Below are 18422 nucleotides of genomic sequence, written 5' to 3'. Positions count from 1 at the left end.
CAGCTCCGAGGAGGTTGCTGGGGCCTCGTCTCTGGATCTCCGGGGTGGAGGGGGATGCTGAGTGATTCTCCTGCCCACAGTTCCTTGAATGGGTCCTAGTTAAGCAAAGCTACCTTCAGGAAATAACTTACCATTCCAACTTGCATGTTTGAAGTACCAATATTTTCCTCCTCCGTAATTAACGAAGACCATGAGGATGAGCGCGATCCTGTAAAGCAAGACACAGCACACTCAGGGCTTACACGTGAAAGACACACTTATACCCACACGGCGCAAGCGTCTTCAAGGGGACACTTAAAGAACACGGAATTATTACTTCTACCCACTACAATTTAAGACCCTACACCAAAATCCCTTTTGCTGCCAACATTTCCAACACGATGAAGTCTTAAGAAAAATTTACCATCACAGCAAACTGTATAACCTGAAAATAAAGCAAAACATTTCCAATCTCTCCATTTTGTGCTACCTATTTAGGTGTCTCAAGCTAAAGTAACTGTAGTAGACGGCATACAGTCGCTACAGCCAGAGCCGTGGGTTCAGATCTTAGGTCCTTCTCTCTAATGAGCCCTAAGACCTCGGGCAAGGCTCTCATCAGTTACCGCGGTGTGCTCCGTTCGAGGGAACGCACTTCACGTGGGAACTGCTGGGACTCTTGAGAATTCTGTACATAACAGCACCTAACCAGTGCATGGCAGTCTGGGGCACTCAATAAACGTTAGTTCCTGTCTACCTGTGAACACTTCATCTCCCAAAGAGGCAAAGAGAATCAGAAAGAGAAATACAATAAAATTGATGCTGGATACGCTACTGTTTGATGCCAGTTCTGCAGAATGCAGGGAATGACTCTGATAGGTTAACGGGGTAATTTGTGGGAACTCTGGAGCCCAACTGGCTAGAATCAAATCCTGGCTGTCTCAGTCCCTGAGTGACCTGGGCAAGTTACTTCTCTCTGTGGTTCAATTTCATCTGTGAAACAGGCATATTAAAAGTATATACCGCAGAGAATTGTTAAGAGAATAAATAAAATCAAGACAAGTTAGAATAATGCTGGGCACTTGGTGAGACCTCAAAACGGTTAGCAATTGTTATTATCGTTACTATCGTTTTTGTTATTATTACCCGCTTCGGACATACACACCAGGAGCATTGAGCGCTCCGATGAGGCTGAGACAGGATGGCTAAGGTTATCACTGCAGTTTAAAGGACCCCAATCAGTAGAAATGGAAGACCTGATACCTAGCTATTTTCAGCTATACAGTTTTATACTTTAGTTTTGGAGTTTGAGCCTGATCTTCATTCTTCTATCAGAACTATAAAATAACAGTTTGCCAGTGACACTGTGGATTTATCAAAAAGGCCTGATATTCTAGCTGTTCTAGCAGCGGTGAAGGATGAGGCCTGTCATTTCAGACAGGCCCATCTTCTCATCTGTCAGGCTGCTGACCAGACATGGGGGTGCATATGGACACAGGGGCCCCACACACAGCTACTTGCCCATGACCTTACCTCAGGAGAACCTGCCACCCGTGGGACCTGCTTCTGGTCTTGCCCCACTACTCCTCTCTAGCAACATAGTACATTGGCTATCGTGATAGTTTAAAAAAAAAAAATTGAAAATATATTGAAGCCCTGGCCAGTTGGCTCAGTGGTAGAGTGTTGGCCCAGTGTGAGGATGTCCGGGTTCTATTCCTGGCCAGGGCACACAGGATAAGCGCCCATCTGCTTTTCCACCCTTCCCTCTCTCCTTTCTCTCTCTCTCTCTCTCTCTTCCTCTCTTATAGCCAAGGCTCCACTGGAGCAAAGCTGGCTCAGAATCTGAGGATAGCTGCATGGCCTCCACCTCAGGTGTTAAAAAAAATGGCTCCGGTTGCAATGGGGCAACGCCCCAGATGGGCAGAGCATCGCCCCCTAGTGGGCATGCCGGGTGGATCCTGGTCGGGCACATGCACGAGTCTGTCTCTCTGCCTCCCTACTTCTCACTTCAGAAAATTATAAAAGATAAATAAATAAATAAAAATTAAAAATATACTGACTGATTGATTTGAGATATAGATGAAAGGAGGGAGACAGAGTAAGAGAGAGAAAGAGAAACATCAATCTATTGTTTTATTTATTTATGCATTGTTTGATTCCTGTCTGTGCCCTGACCCGGACTGAACCTGCAGCCTTGGTGTACCAGGACAATGCCCTAACCAATGCCCTGGCCAGGGCATCGTGACAGTTTTTAAGTAAGGAGAAGCTGTTACTTTATTTTTATAGCAAGAAATCCTTTCTAGCCTAGAAAGTAAAAGACATATAAAGAATCGTAATTTAAAAGCATGTTTATGTGTAAACATGTAACCTTAGGCTACCCGTGCCCATGTGTTACCAGGGAGCCCACGTACCCCCTGAAGGTGTCCACGCAGCGGAGGCGTGGAGGCACAGTTGACGGACGCCATGCCTCTGGGTGGACATCGTCACCGAGCTGTCCTGCCCTGCTTGGAGAGCCCAGCTCCTTCAGGAAAATGGGGAAAAGGACAAGACAATTCATAACGCGATGAAGTAAATTTCATTTTTCTATTGTTTAGGGAGAAATTAACCAAGTGGAAAGCTAAAGATTATTGTTCTGAATAACAATTCAAATTGCTTTTGTCAAGATCCCATCTAGAGATTTGCTTTCTCACTTTATTTGATTTTCGGCCTTCTGCTGAGCCTGCAGTGCTGTGTTGATAAAGGACCACCACAAACTGGTCCCTGCATGCACCTGGTATAAGTGTACAAGCAAATGTGACCGTAAGCAGACAGAAGTATGCCCATAATGGATTTATTAACACAAATAACAGGCTTAATCATCTCAGTAGGCCACTGCATTTATAGATTCAATATCTCTTTTGTTTTAATATTGACATTCTCTATTTAACTGGGCTGGCTGAACAGTGCTGCCTGCAGAGTAAAGAATGTCCCCATCTTGGGCGTTACTAGGCAGTCCAGAGGGCCACCCGCACTGAAGAAACCAAAGGGGACAGTGCCCTTCACAGGTGCTGAGGGAAGGCTTCCCTTAGGCATACAGGACACATGACCTGGCCTTCTACACTATTGATAAGGTTAATGAAACCAGATACTAAAGATTATTATTACATAAGAAATTATAAATTTCAAATCAACAAAATCACCCAGACCAAACATGATACATTCTAATAACTCACAGAGTTGATGAGGCGGTCAGTTTCCCGAGAATTTATTGCTTTAAAAATCCAATTATTAAAGTCATCCAAACTGTAAATAAATAAAGGCTCAGTTAATTTATTTTCTTTGGCAAAATTTCCAAAATTATCAGCTATCATAATGAAAGAAAATTTGTTTAAAGATCATATTCCATAAAAGTCAAAGAATTAAACATTTTAGCTCTTTTGAATGAAACAAGAATAGAAATCAGTTTTATAGCAGCTATATTTTTATATGATCTTATTTTTATATGACCAACCTTACAGCAGTTTCCTCATCAATAAAAATAGGAATAAAGATAGAGCCGTCACTCAAGAGTTGTTGTGAGGGTTTAATAAGATTACTCCCTGTGGATAAAATTCTTATTAATAACACTATTAAAATTAGAATAGCAGCCCTGGCCGGTTGGCTAGGTGGTAGAGTGTCGGCCTGGCGTGCGGAAGTCCAGGGTTCGATTCCCGGCCAGGGCACACAGGAGAGGCGCCCATCTGCTTCTCCACCTCTCCCCCTCTCCTTCCTCTCTGTCTCTCTTTTCCCCTCCCGCAGCCAAGGCTCCATTGGAGCAAAGATGGCCCGGGCGCTGGGGATGGCTCCTTGGCCTCTGCCCCAGGCGCTAGAGTGGCTCTGGTGAGGACAGAGCGATGCCCCTGATGGGCAGAGCATCGCCCCCTGGTGGGCGTGCCGGGTGGATCCCGGTAGGGCGCATGCGGGAATCTGTCTGACTGCCTCCCCGTTTCCAGCTTCAGGGAAATCCAAAAAAAAAAAAAAAAAATTAGAATAGCAAAATTTCTCAAACAAGTAGTCAATACAGAAATGACTATGCACAGTGAACAACAACTGTGTGACGGGATGTGATACAGCTATTAAAATAACAAGGAAGTGGGCTCTGTGCATATAAAAGAATACAAACGTAAACTATTAAATAAAAAACCCACTACACACACAGACTAGATTAGAACTAAATAAAAATGCATGTATTCAGCCTGACCAGGTGAGAGAAAGACAGAAACATCAGTCTGTTCTGTCTGTGCCCTGACCGGGGATCAAACCGGCAACCTCTGTGCTTCAGGATGAAGCTCTACCCAACTGAGCCACCCAGCCAGGGCAATAATTCCTTAATATTATCAAGTAACCAGTTTAATTTCTCTGTCTCATAAGTTTTTCTTACAGTTTCATTGTTCTAATTAGTATTCAAACATGATCCATATATCCAATGCATATACTTTTTAATTTATTTTTTTACCCCCACAATTCAACTCCTATTTCTGGTTTATTCAGCACTGATAACATCACTATTACATGAAAACATTAAAATAGAGACAGCTAAGGAAGGGTGAAAAGGAGACGTTAAAGTATTTTAAAATTTAAAAGATTTTACAAAGCACTCAAGTTTCTTGTACACGCTTGTCTCCAAGTGAAAGGAGAGAAGCTGTTCTCTCACTACTTTCTCAGTCTTTTCTGCTTGGGACAAACCTGAGCTCCCCAGACTGTCATGGGCATGCTGGAAAGAGGGCAAGGACATGGGGCTCCTGCTTTGCTAACGACAGCATTCTGCCTGCAGGCTGAGCAGGCAGAATCACATGCAAAGAAGAGTTTCAACTCCACAACGGGGCGAGATGCTATTTCCTCCGGGGTAAGATGCTATTTCCTCCGTTGGCAAGAGCTTGATATCAGCTACCAACTACTTTAGAATGCGATGTAATAGATACATTCACATTAAAAGCACCAAATGAAAACAATCCTAATAAATCGGAACAGAATTTGTATCTTATGCAAATTTTGACAAGATAATACTTTAATTCAAAGAAATGAAATGCTTCTGCCAGGATTATGCTTGTCCCTAAAAGTGCAGTTAGATTATACATTTGCTTCTGAGCAGGAAGTCATTCTTTTAGCCCTATACACAGTCAGGTTTCTCCTATATGGAAATCTTTTTTTTCTTTTTTCCTTTTTATTTTAGAAAGAGAGAGCAGGGGGAAGGGGGAGAGACAGAGAGAGGGAGAAACATCTATTTGTTGTTCTACTCATCCATGCATTCATTGGTTGATTCTTGTATGTACCCTGACCGGGGATCAAACCCACAATCTTGGCATATTGGGATGCTGCTTTAACCAACTGAGCTATCCCTCCTGGGCTGGAAATATTTCTAGGATGCATAAAGGCAGAGGGTCATCAGAGGCATAAACTCCCCAAAGTTGCAGGGTTTCCCCAACATAGCAAACTTAAAGACTCAGTTCTCTTTCTTTCAATTTGAATACAACTCATCAATAAAATCTTGTGGTCCTTCCTGAAACCCTAACAGGCTAAGCATGTGAAAAATTAATCTTCTTCCCTTTAAAACACACATGAACTTTCATTTGAAAAGTGATTTGCCGGCCCTGGCTGGTTGGCTCAGTGGTAGAGCATCGGCCTAGCATGCAGGACTCCCGGGTTCAATTCCCGGCCAGGGCACACAAGAGAAGCGCCCATCTGCTTCTCCACCCCTCCCCCTCTCCTTCCTCTCTGTCTCTCTCTTCCCCTCCTGCAGCTGAGGCTCCATTGGAGCAGAATTGGCCCCAGTGCTGAGGATGGCTCTGTGGCCTCTGCCTCAGGCGCTAGAATGGCTCTGGTTGTGGCAGAGCAACGCCCCAGATGGACAGAGCATCGCCCCCTGGTGGACATGCCGGGTGGATCCCGGTCGGGCGCATGTGGGAGTCTGTCTGACTGCCTGCCCGTTTCCAACTTCAGAAAAATACAATAAAAAAGTGATTTGCCAAGCCTGGATCTATTTTACTTTCTTTTTCTTGTCCAATCTACTAATTCACTCTCACCAGAATCGCTGTTATACAAAGGATTTTCTCCTCCAGTTACTAACCCAACTGACGGAAGAAGTCCACGCTGCAGTCCTGAGGTACCGCACCCCATCCGCACCTCTGCTGCCAGACACCGAGGCTGGCGGGAGCTGGGAAGCTGGACTAGAGGGGTGGTCTCCCAGCCCAGAGCCACACAGAAGGAAGAACAGTCCAGCATGGCAGCCTAAAATCATCACAGCCCAACTCTACTTGCTATGAAACAGGATGTGAGATTCTTTCAGGAAATTATTTTCAGAAAGCATATGCTTCTACTTTTTCAGCCATTCGGGAGGACTGAAGGCAAAGACCCATCAGAACTAGGAAACTGTTTCCCTGAAGTCAGGGATATCATCTCTTATGCTACACTGAATCCCTAGCGCCTCGGACTGGTGGGGGCCTAGTGCACGCAGTAAGTCTTCCTTTAACCAAAGAATACTGGTCACTTAATGAGTCAAACTACCCTATCTGCATATATTTTTTCCATTTCTACTTTCCCCAGTTGTGCTTACCTCAACAAGAACCTCAGCAAGCACACAGCAATGACGACCGCCAGACCAACAAGGAACGCGATACACACAGCTGTAAAAGTAACAGAACACATGTTAGCACCAAAAATGCCACCATAAGAATCAAAGTTGTCACATTATTACATTTAATCTGTAGACAAAAAAGGCAAAAAAAAATCAAAATCAAAACAAATGAGGGAAAAGCCTATATTCTTTTTCTGTTTTTCTTTTTCTTTTCCAAGTGAGAGGAGGGGAGATAAGAGAAACAGACTCCGGCAGGTGCCCTGACCTGGATCCACCCAGCAACCCCTATCTGGGCTGATACTCTGCCCAACTGAAGCCATGCTGACAACTGAGTTATTTTTTTTTTTAGCACCTGAGGTGGAGGCTCCACAGAGCCATCTTCAGTTCCTAGGGCCAATGAGCTCAAACCAATTGAGCTACGGCTGTGGGAGGAGAAGAGAGAGAAAAAGAGAAAGAAGGGGGAAAGAGAGGGTGGAGAAGCAGATGGTCACTTCTCCTGTGTGCCCGGACCAGGAACTGAACCCAGGATATCCACATGCCGGGCTGACGCTCTACCACTGAGCCACCTGGCCAGGGCCAAAGCCTGTATCCTTAAGCCAAATTTTCTATAAACAACTGAGAACACTTCATAAAGGAAGTTCTCATTTTCATTATGAAAAACACTAAACATACACAAAAATACAGAAAACAGTACAATAAACTCATCTAAATTCTAGAATTATCAAAATATTGCCACTCTTGCTTGATCTAGTAACACTCTCCCCTCTGCTATTTTTTTTCTGCCTATAGTGTTTTTAAGCAAATCCTAGAAGCCATGTTATTTCACCCTTACATCTTCAGTTGTATCTCTAAAGCAACAGTCCCATTAAAGACATATCACCCTCACGCAACTCCTGACATGACCCACACAACATCACTTCGGTAGTAATCTACCAAAAATGCATGATCCCTACCTACCTCATCAAAAGAAAACAGCAAGTAAATCCAAATAACAGACTAACTGGCCAGTCCTCTTCAAAAGTGTCAAGGTCATAAAAGACAAAGGAAGATTGAAGAACTGTCCTATTTTAAAGGAGGGTAACAGATCTGACAATTAAGTGCACTGGGGGATCCTGGATTGGATCCTGGACCAGGAAAAAGAAATTAGGAGGGTCAACTGTAGACAACTGAAAAGGCTGTAGATCAGTTAACAGCACTGCATCAATGTTAAGTTCCTGGTTTCAATAATTGTACATAGGATCTTTGTATGATGATATTGTTTAGGGGTTTAGGAAAAGCTGGTTAAAAAGTGTATAGGAACTCGCCTGACCTGTGGTGGCACAGTGGATAAAGCGTCGACCTGGAAATGCTGAGGACGCCGGTTCAAAACCCTGGGCTTGCCTGGTCAAGGCACATATGGGAGTTGATGCTTCCAGCTCTTCCCCCCTTCTCTCTCTCTCTGTCTCTCTCTCCTCTCTCTCCCTATCTGTCTCTCTCCCTCCTTCTCTCTGTCCTCTCTAAAAATGAATAAATAAATTAAAAAAGTGTATGGGAACTCTTTTTTGTACTGTCTAGAAATCTGAACCTGTTTCAGAATTGAAAGTTTCTTAAAGATGGACCTTTTGTGATACAATCACAATGTCACACAAAATTAATAATAATTCCCTGGCTGACAGTGAATCCATATTCAAATTTTTCTAGTCCCAAACATGTTTTTTGTAGTTAATATGGTCAAATAAGGATCCAAACAAGGTTTGTGTCTTGCATTTGCATATTTTGTCTCTTAAATACCTCTGAGTCGTAAGCGGTCATTAACTTGATTTAAACACCAGGTCAGTGTCGCCTGTCAGTATGTCTCATGAATACATCTGTCAGTATGCTTCCTCATGTATCGCTGAACTTGTTCTTCTATCCTTCAAGTGTTCTGTACATGGCAAATTAGCTGTAAAGGCTTAACTAAGAGTAATCAACTTTTGGGGGGAAGAATGCTTTAAAGGTAGTGTTGAGCCTTTCCCACTGACCATGTCAGAGCCCTTCCTGAGAATGACCGTGTGCCGAGGTATGCCTTCAGCTGGTGAAAGCCTGACCCCTCCTGTGTCAAGTTCCTGCTTCATCTGATGGCATCATCCACTCATGACTTTTTGCCCAAAGCAGTTCTTTCATTAGCGGCTGCAAAATATTCTGCCATTCTGCCACGTATTAACTGAAATTCTTCTCTAAAGAATTTATCCTCCTCATCTAGGACAACTTAGTTATCCTAAGTTACAGTTAAAACAGAAATAAAACAGGATAAATACTTAAATCTTTCCTTTCAACTGACAATTTTAAGTCACAGTAGTCAATTTCATGTATCCTGTTACCGCCAAAGGCAACTCAAGTGTTTTTGTTTGGGTCGAAGGGCCTTGCCCATTTTAGTTTCACAATAAACTCACTGGGTTTTGTATACTCCCTGTGTTTCCATCAGTTCCATTCATTACTCCTTGTAATACTTAAACTGTCCCACACTGGCCCTTCCACGTTGGCTCCGGTTCTTTTGACATGACCTCATAGTCTTTCATAGCTTCACTGTGAACAGCACTTACTAATGATCTAGGGACTTATTACATTATCTAAGGGAGGGCTCAGTGACAGATTTCCTCAGTGGAGTTATTAAAGATTGAACAGTCCCTTCTTAAACTAAGGGGAATTCTGGACTTTCAACATAAGATACCTAGAGGAAATCCAAATTTTGTACCCTAAATCCAAAAACAAGAAAAGATACTTGAAAGTTGAGTGCTCTTATTTCTAGTTTCTTTTCATTGCATTGACTATTTTGGCTTATTTATGCTTCATAATTTAACAACTATGAGACTATGCTGATATATAACATTTTTATATATCACATGATCTTGGTATTTTAAAGACCAAAAGACCAATGACACAGTAAGTACATTTTAAATGTACCACAACTATGAGATAGATAACCTATAATCTAGGTTTTAAATTACACAAAGTGTTACAAACAGTTATTCAAAAACCAAAACGTTTGAAAATGCAAATTTAAAAAATCAGCAAAGAACATATACATACGAAGGTTACTGTCAACTGGATTTTTATTGACAACTAGGTCACAAGCAATTTCACTGACTCCATTATGGGCGTGCTTTACCAAGAGGGAATAGTTTCCAAATTCGCCAAACTTGTGTTCCAGCCTATAAAGATTAGGTAAAATTAAGAAGAAGATTAGATTAGGGGCAAAAAGGAGTTGGGTTTTCAGTATGTCATGAAGGCAGAGTGACAGGCATTCCTGGGTGCAGATCAGAAAAGATAGAGGAAAATATTTTGAAGGAAGAAAAAGCTAAAAACAAAGAAAGAAGAAAAGCATAGAGACAACAGACTTGAGTAGGTCACAGCAAAGCAGGTACAAACCTACAGACTTCCTTCTCTTTGGACGACGTGTCATTGAGCTGCAGGATGGATCCGTGCTGGGTGCTCACAGCCACAGCTGCAATGCTGGGCTTCCCGGGCTTTCCACTCCTGGGAACCGCCGCCAGAACCTGAAGCAAGCACTGCAACAGGAGAGCACACGCACACCATCAGAGGTTCTGGGAGTCTGCTGGGTGCTGGACGTGAACATCCAGCTGAAGATCCCCACATGCCTTTCCTTTCATACCTAGGGAAAACTTAAATTCCAGTTATTATCTAAACTTAATTTAGATAAAATTTGCCCATATAAATAACTGTGTTGTTATGGAGCCGTACAACCTTTATTCATAAATTTTCCACAAAATGAACAAATACAGCATATATTAAGTCCTGCCTTCTATTGTTTTGATTATTATTTAACAAATAAATTTTCACCATTCTACCCAATCTGCATATTTATAATTGTTAATGACTGCATTATATTCCATCAAATATTATAATTGTGGTATCTTTTTATATGTAATTTATATAAAATATGTTGTTTTAAAAACAGGTAATTTAGTTATAAATAAATACATTTATAATTTATATAAGTTACATTGTTTTAAAAGATCTACACGATTCTCTTATTTTTTTATGTGTGTGACAGAGACAGAGAGAGTCAGACAGGAAGGGAGAGAAATGAGAAGCATCAATTCTTCTTTGAGGCACCTTAATTGTCTCTTGATTGCTTTCTCCTATCTGCCTTGACCAGGGGGTGAGGGGGTTACAGCAGACCAAGTGACCCCTTGCTCAAGCCAGTGACCTTAGGCTCAAGCTGGTGAGCCTTGCTCAAACCAGATGAACCCGAACTCAAGCTGGCAACCTCGGGGTTTTGAACCTGGGTCCTCTGCGTCCCAGTTCGACACTCTATCCACTGAGCCACCACCTGGTCAGGCATGATGCTCTTATTCATTTAAATTCTTTCCCTAAGATAAATTTCTAAAAATGAAATTACTGGATAAAAAATACTCATTTTAATGGCTCCCGTTACATGTGCCAAATAGCATTCAAATAAGAAAAATTACAACATATATTATAATATATTTATTTTTCATTAGTTTCCCAGGATTTAAAAATCATTCTTCCTTTTGTTCATATACTACAATATATCTTTATGATATCCTAGCATTAAGATTACTTTTTTTTTCTTTTCTTTTTATTAGCCCTGCCAGAACAAGGCTTCAAAAAATTAGTTCGAAACCCAAAATTGTTTCTCTCCACGGAAATCCTTAGTAAAAGGAGAAAGATTTATACGATCTGAACAGAAACAAGAGTATGCATTAAGATTACTTTTTAAAATGATCAGTAGATTAAATAACTCAATATTCTTTCTCTGTTTTGTTTCCTATGGCATAAGCCATCTTTTAGACACCATATTCTCTTGAACATACTGGTAGAAATATGTCACCTTCATATACTGTAGTATTAAATTTTTAACTCTCAAGTATTTCCCCATTCGAATGCACTCCATTTCATCTTGTTATATTCTGTTGTTTTTAATTACAAGTGTTTAAAGTTTTATAAAGTCTTGTTAATCTGGCTTCTCATTTCTTCTATTGCTTCGTTAGTTTAAAAATGTAATCTGCCTTTTTTGGTATTTTTTAAGTTTGTGGAGGTTTTTTAAAACTTGAATCCACTTGGAGCATTTGATAGATGGTATACGATAATCTGAAATACCTTTCCTCACGGTTTTAGTTATAGCATGTTAAATTCTTCTTTAATTAGCTTCTGCTTCTCATACCACTTTGGTCCTGGCCTTCATTTCTCTCTTGGGCTGCATGAACAGCTGTGGCTCTGTAATCAACCTGACCTGGTCCAGCAAGTCTCCATGATGCCCATTCTCCTTCTGTGCTGTCCTTTGATTCTTTTGCTCATTTACTTTTTCATACAAATTTTGGGATTATTTACGCAGACTCTATAAAGCATCCATTGATACATCAACAGCAATGGTGTTGAATGAATGAATGAGTTTGGGAAGTCCTGCCATTTTTCCTACGTTTAGTCTTCATATCAGAGTGCATTAGCCATCACCCCATTTAACCTCTATTTTTCCCAGGAAATTTTCATCGTTTTCTTTTCAGATGAGCTCTAGAGATTCCTCAAGGATAAAAATGTCAACATAAATAAATCTTTCAATATGCTAACTTATTTTACCTGCTAGAACTGTGATGCTTTCAGCTGGTACCCATACTCAAAGCACACTATATCTTCAAATTCTTCCTCTAAAGGTGGTACATTGAAACTCTCCATTTTATTTAGAAATAAAGAATATTTTGTTCTACGTGGAAGAACAGCCTCGTCCTTAGAAAGCAAAAAGGCCTAGAATAGGAGTAAAACCTTCAGATAAATTCTTTACCATCAGAGAGGTAGATATCTGGAACACCTGCCACTCTGCCTCAGCACCGAGCCTCCCCACTGTCCTTACTGCCCTTGCCCTTGAAGAACACTCGTGCGTCTCACTCCCTTCCTCGTCCAGCAAGAGGGTTTGGCATTAGGCAAAGGAGTAAAATAAAACACCTCTAGTAATTTTGCCATCACTGAGAACTAGTGTTTTTCTTTTTTTTTCTCTCTTTTTAATGGGCAGTGGAAAAGATAAACAAATGTTGCTCGTTGCTAGGCATTCTCCCTGGTTAGATAGCTTTTTGTCTCCTTACCTTTAAAACTGAAGTTAACATGTGAAGAACTGCAGGTGTGAAGCATCAAGGGTCTATCGAACTATTCCCAAAGCAAAGAGAATTGTGAGTGTGGACACTATACGTACGTGGTAACAGCGTTCAGACTTCCAGTAGACAGTCAAGTTTGTCCCAGGGAGTTCATTATGGATGAGCAGCAGGGCCTGGTCCATCTTCAGCTCGACATGCCTTTTTTGGTCCAAATCTGGCAAGAATTAGAAAAAAAAAGTTTAAAAAATAAAAGAAAAACAAAGCATACTTAAAATGTGTTAGGAAGAAAAGAAGAAAAATGTGTTAGAGACAAAGTACACTGTGTGAATGGTGGCTTCACAGAAGTGCTTCTCAAGCGCCTGCACCCTGGGGCCTCTGGGCCCTTACTCGCTGTAAGCACAGATAGGCATGCACGCTCACGTGTGCACACACACCCAGATCCCCTTTTGCACAGGTGCCTCTCCACACATGAGGACTCAGGCAACACCATTCACACCTAGTGTGTAAAAGGACTCTGTAAGGACCTTACACTCATCAAGTGCTAAGATGTGACAGGCACATGAATTAGGTCAGTTCCATGTACCGTATTTCCCCATGTATGAGACGCACCAAATTTTGGAGCACTAAATTTGAAAAAAAAATGTATTACATAAAGTTATTGAACTCAAGTTTTATTCATCATAAAATTCATACGACTCCTCATCACTGTCAAAACTCCCATCCATTAGCTTGTCCTCATCTGTGTCCGATGACGAAGAATCACTGTCTTCAACAAGCGCAAAAACAAGCACGAAAAGGCCAGAAATGCAAGTAAAAAAACTATAAGCACTGTAGACGCACCCAGTTTTTAGACTCCAAATTTTTCGGAAAAAGTGCATCTTATACCTAGGGAAATAGGGTATCTTCTATTTTGATAATACTGTAAGACAATTTCATGAACTAGCTAGGTATTTTCTCCATTTTACGGATAAAAAAATTAAGGTTCACAAGAATTAGAAAATTACCCATGGCCACAGAGTTTTTCTGTGAAATGTTTTGAGTTGTTTTGAACCCAATTTGTGTGATTCCAAAGTCCAAAGTTTCTCCTCCCGCTTTACTCAGCTGTGGGCAGCATGAGACCTGCAGAACCCCAGACCAACTGGGTTGGGATGAGCAGGTCGGCAGGGTCTGTGGGGAATTTGCATGCTCTTGAAAGACTGAGAAGCCCTAATTTATATCACTTTGGTTTGGAATTCTGAATCTCCTAACTCCACAGCAGATTTGGGGCAAGTAAGGGAAGAGGACAGGTCTGTCTGATGGGCAGGACCCCACTGCTCCGTGTTCCCTTGGCTTACAGCTCCTCACTTTATTACAGGGGTCCCCAAACTTTTTACACAGGGGGCCAGTTCACCGTCCCTCAGACCGTTGGAGGGCTGGACTACAAAAAAAACTATGAACTGCCTGACCTGTGGTGGCGCAGTGGATAAAGCGTCAACCTGGAAACACTGAGGTTGCCGGTTCGAAACCCTGGGCTTGCCTGGTCAAGGCGCATATGGGAGTTGATGCTTCCTGCTCCTCCCCCTTCTCTCTCTCTCTCTCTCTCTCTCTCTCCTCTCTATAATGAATAAATAAAATCTAAAAAAAAAACCAAAAAACAAAAAAAAACTATGAACAAATCCCTATGCACACTGCACATATCTTAAAGTAAAAAAACAAAGCAGGAAGAAATACAATATTTAAAATAACAAACAAGTAAATTTAAATCAACAAACTGACCAGTATTTCAATGGGAACTATGCTCCTCCACTGACCACCAATGAAAGAGGTGCCCCTTCCGGAAGTGCGGTGGGGGCCAGATAAATGGCCTCAGGGGGCCGCATGTGGCCCGCAGGCCGTAGTTTGGGGACCCCTGCTTTATTAGATGCTCTTAAAGTTCACCAGGACATGTACATTCTAAATTTAAGTTGGCCAAATTTGGAGCAAAACAAAGTGGACTATTATTAGCTAAAGTTAAAGCAAAATGTTGCAATGAGACCAACTGGGCCATTTATATCTATTATATTGTAGTATATGAAGGAGAAACTAATTTACACTCTAGCTTCTAGGCAAAAGGAAAACTACAGGAAACTAAAAAGGTAATGATCTGGCCTCTTTTATTTCATAATCTGGAAGCTTCCTTCAGGGCTAAAACAAAAAATACTGAAGCCCTGGCCCCCACTCCAGACCAATTAAATCAGAATCTGTATCCAACCAGCAAGAAGAGTTTTAAAATTTCCTCCCTAAACAAACAAACAAAGAAACACTTCCTCAAGTTAATTCTAATATGCAGCCAATGCTGCAAACAACAGCTAGAGAGTTTCAGTGAAAAGCCAGGGTATTTTGATAACTGGACTTCTTTGCATTATAAGCTTTTTTTTTTTTTTTTAATTTTTAAACCAGTGAGTCTGTATCACTCAAACACACAAAGGATGGAATTCCTAAGCTATCCGATATGACAATGAAATTGAACCTGACGCTCAGTTTCCAGAAAAGGATGCCAACTTTTGACACAGTGACTTTAGAAATACCAGGGTAACACCTAAGAAGCATTATCTACAAAAGAACAACTCCTCCTCTTCTTCCTGTCTGCCATGTTTTGGTAAGGAAATAAACTAAAGAAAGTCACCTCTCAATATTCCTGGGGTAACCATACTATTTGTATATTAGACTTTTGTTCAATTTTCAAATATTTAACTTCTGGTTCTAGCTCTCTGCTCTGGAGTATCTTTGTTGGGCATATTTTAAAGGACATATTCTTCATAATTTTTCTTTTCTCTTTTGATGTAAACTTGAGTCCTCAATTCTTAGGAAGATGGAGCTCTTAACAGGAAGTTGTCCAGCCTAAACCTGGACTCCAGGAGGCACTGAAAGTCTAGCTGTCCTCTCAACACAGCTTGGTGAAGGTTCTGGTGTGGATTGCTTAAGAATACTATGTTCTCTCTCACTTTATGCAATTACTTTTTTCCTAAAATAAGTATCTTGATGAATTGGTCCTAAAATACAAAGAAAGAGCACAGTAAGGATCTGTCCCTGACAATTTGTGACTGTGCAGATGTAACCTCTTGGGCTGTTTCCTCAATTATAAAAGCAGGGGAGAGGATGAGACCGACCCCGGGGTTGGGGGCAGCATACAAAACAAAGCCAGCTGAAATGCTTTTTCAAAATTTATTGTCTTTGCTCTATAAGATTCTGACTGGGTAGGAGTGGCTGTGTGAACTTCACCCTGACACCAAAACCCCCTTGTTCTGATACAGAATAGGGATGACAAGAGGGCAAAGAGAGGTAGGTGACTTCCCAGGGGGATCCTCTGACCTATCCAAACGCTACCCGGTCAGGGTTTGCTGCGCTTGGCTGAGCCCACAATCCCTGACCAAAGAAGCACCTGGACAGGGCTTAGGATCCTGGTTCCAGGGGTCTAGAGATTTGTATTTTTTTTACCATTACCCCTGGTGAGTTCGGAGTCCAGGCAAGTGAGGCAAACAGTACCCGCCGCACATTATAATCACTCCCTTTCCCGGCAAATATACCCGACAGGCCCCTCCAGGCTGCCAATTCTGTTCTGTGGCATCCCCGCGCAAACCACAGAGTGCCTGCCCGCAAACCACAACCTCGATTGTTTCTCCTCGCCACTTCGCAAGTAAAACTATCCTAAGGGAAACTGCAGGGGAGGTTAGCTCGAGACTGGACCTCGAGTTTTAAAGACCAAATCCTGCAATCACCGCCCTCGCCGCGCCGCCTCCTGCTGAATTTCATTCCCGTCGGTCGTGCACTCCCCAGCGTAATCCCAGCGCCGAGCGGGGCCTCTGGGGTCCGGCTCCGGACTCGGGCCATCGCGCGCGGGCGCCCCGCAGCTGCAGCCACCAGGCAGGGCGGCGCCCGCCAAACCCTCTGTCCTCTGGGGAAGGGACTTCATTCGTGCGGAAGAACCGCCATACAGTGGACTAGAAGAGCGAAACGAGTTGGGTGCACGCCTCTTGGTCAGTCCGCCTCTTACCTAGTTTTGCATCTGGGGAGGAACAGGTCTCCCCATCAAAGGCACACTTAGATCAAGTCGCCTGCACAGGCTGGGTGCCTTGCAGCCTCGGGGCGGGGGCTGCCCGCCCCCCGCTCTGGGAGAGGCCGGCACCCCTCCCGCCCGCTCCCCCGTGCCTTCGCCCTCGGGTGGGTACGGTTGGGCTGTTGCTCCCACCCCGCTGCGCGATGCTGACTCGCCGGCGCCAGCGACCGCAGCCGAATGCCCGGCTCCAGGCCCTGGCGCGCCCACCGCCGCGGAGTGGGAACAAAAACTCGAGTCCGGGAGAACTGCTTTTCCGAGAGCTCGCGCGCTGAGCGTCCCTAGCCGGGAGGGGGCGTCGCGTCGCCCAAAGGGAGGGGACAGTCGCGCGCCCCACGGGCCCGACGGCCAGAGGGGCGCAGGGGCCTCCCGGCGCACTCACCTCGCGGCGGCGCGGACTCGGTGCCGCGCTCCAGAGAGCCGCCGGGGGCCAGCAGCGTGGCGCTCAGCACCGACGCGGCCAGCAGCAGCAGCGCGGCCAGCGCCGGGCCCGCGGCCCGCGACCAGAGCATGCCGCCCGCCGCCGCCGCCACGGGCCGCCGCTTCGCTTCGGCCGCCGCTCCTGCTCCTCCTCCGCCGCCGCCGCCGCCGCCGCGCTCCCGAGCTCTGCGCTTCTTCGCCGCGCGCGGCCGCGCGCCCGTCATCGCCTCCAATGCCGTCACCGCTGTTTGAGTCACCCGCGCGAGGCGGGGGAATGCTGGAGCCCTGGGCGGTGACGGCCGGTACGGGAAGGGCCAAGGGGCCGGGCCAGTCCCGGCCCTGGGCTCGGAAAGCGTGCCACGTAAAGAACCAAGATTCTCTCCTGTTGCGTAGTACTTTTCTGGGAAACATCCAAAAGAGAGGTCTTCCTCAGGCCACACGCCACTGCTCCAGTCTGTGATCCGTCTCCTGAGCGACGTTCTCCCAAATTCCTGCGTCCAGCCATTCACTATACATGGGTGGAAGTGTCCTCTGTCCACTCTTCTGGAAATAATGGTTAAGTCAGGCAGAGTTCCAATCCCAAGGCGTTCACTATCCAGAGAGATGAGACTTAAAAGCCATCATGTGCTTTGAAGAGCTCTTTGCCAGTGTTTAATCAAGTTCAAGGCGAGCAGCCACATGGCCCCACGGTTGCACTTCCAGCTATTAACTGGAGAAGCTATCATATGTATAAAGGGACATGTACAATGCTTGTAGCGAGTGGTTTGTAATTGCAAAAACCTGCAAGCAATCTAAATGTCCATCAGTAGAGAAAATGGATAAATTGTGGTTTAATATAGACAGCAGTAGTAATGAAAGACCTATGTTTTTCAACAGTTGGCCCACAGAGAGTCCAGAAATTTCCTGCTGGTCTGTGGAAGTTAATCAACATGATGTTGTGTGAAGGTTATAGACCTGATGATCTTAGTCAAATTTGCTTTTGCTTGGGGTGATTTCTGCCTTCGTGGTCCCTGAAATAATAACCAGTACCCAAGTGTAAAAAAGTTGAAAAATCACTGATAGAATTACATGTATAGAAAAGGATGAATCTCAAAATAAGACAGAAGAAAATGCAAGTTGCAGCTATACCTTCAGAATAAATTACATGTAAAATTTAAAGCCAAGAAAAATAATACTATATATTGTTTAGGAATATATGCATATGTAGTAGAAGTGTAAAGACACATACAGAAAGATGAACACCAAACTTACAGCTAACATGACACTTGAAAAG

General features: G+C 43.5%; 1 protein-coding gene and 1 non-coding gene across 2 annotated transcripts in view; both read right to left on the bottom strand.

Moving 5' to 3' along the window:
• The window catches only part of HGSNAT (heparan-alpha-glucosaminide N-acetyltransferase), a 31221-nt gene extending 13556 nt beyond the window's left edge, over positions 1–17665 (bottom strand). The window contains exons 1-8 of the mRNA XM_066235235.1: positions 17112–17665; positions 12756–12871; positions 9956–10095; positions 9617–9738; positions 6548–6617; positions 3189–3258; positions 2388–2497; positions 132–208 (exon numbers count right to left, since the gene is read on the bottom strand). Coding sequence (XP_066091332.1) covers positions 132–208; positions 2388–2497; positions 3189–3258; positions 6548–6617; positions 9617–9738; positions 9956–10095; positions 12756–12871; positions 17112–17373 — 967 coding nt within the window. The 5' untranslated portion in view covers positions 17374–17665. The remainder of the gene's footprint in view (positions 1–131; positions 209–2387; positions 2498–3188; positions 3259–6547; positions 6618–9616; positions 9739–9955; positions 10096–12755; positions 12872–17111) is intronic.
• LOC136309709 (U5 spliceosomal RNA) lies at positions 11156–11271 on the bottom strand. Its single transcript, XR_010726361.1, has one exon. It is a non-coding gene; the product is annotated as a U5 spliceosomal RNA (small nuclear RNA).
• Positions 17666–18422: the final 757 nt, after the last annotated feature.

The sequence above is a fragment of the Saccopteryx bilineata genome, chromosome 6 (genome assembly GCF_036850765.1).
Source record: "Saccopteryx bilineata isolate mSacBil1 chromosome 6, mSacBil1_pri_phased_curated, whole genome shotgun sequence".
Lineage (NCBI taxonomy): Eukaryota > Metazoa > Chordata > Mammalia > Chiroptera > Emballonuridae > Saccopteryx > Saccopteryx bilineata.
This window is presented reverse-complemented; position numbering and strand designations above follow the sequence as displayed.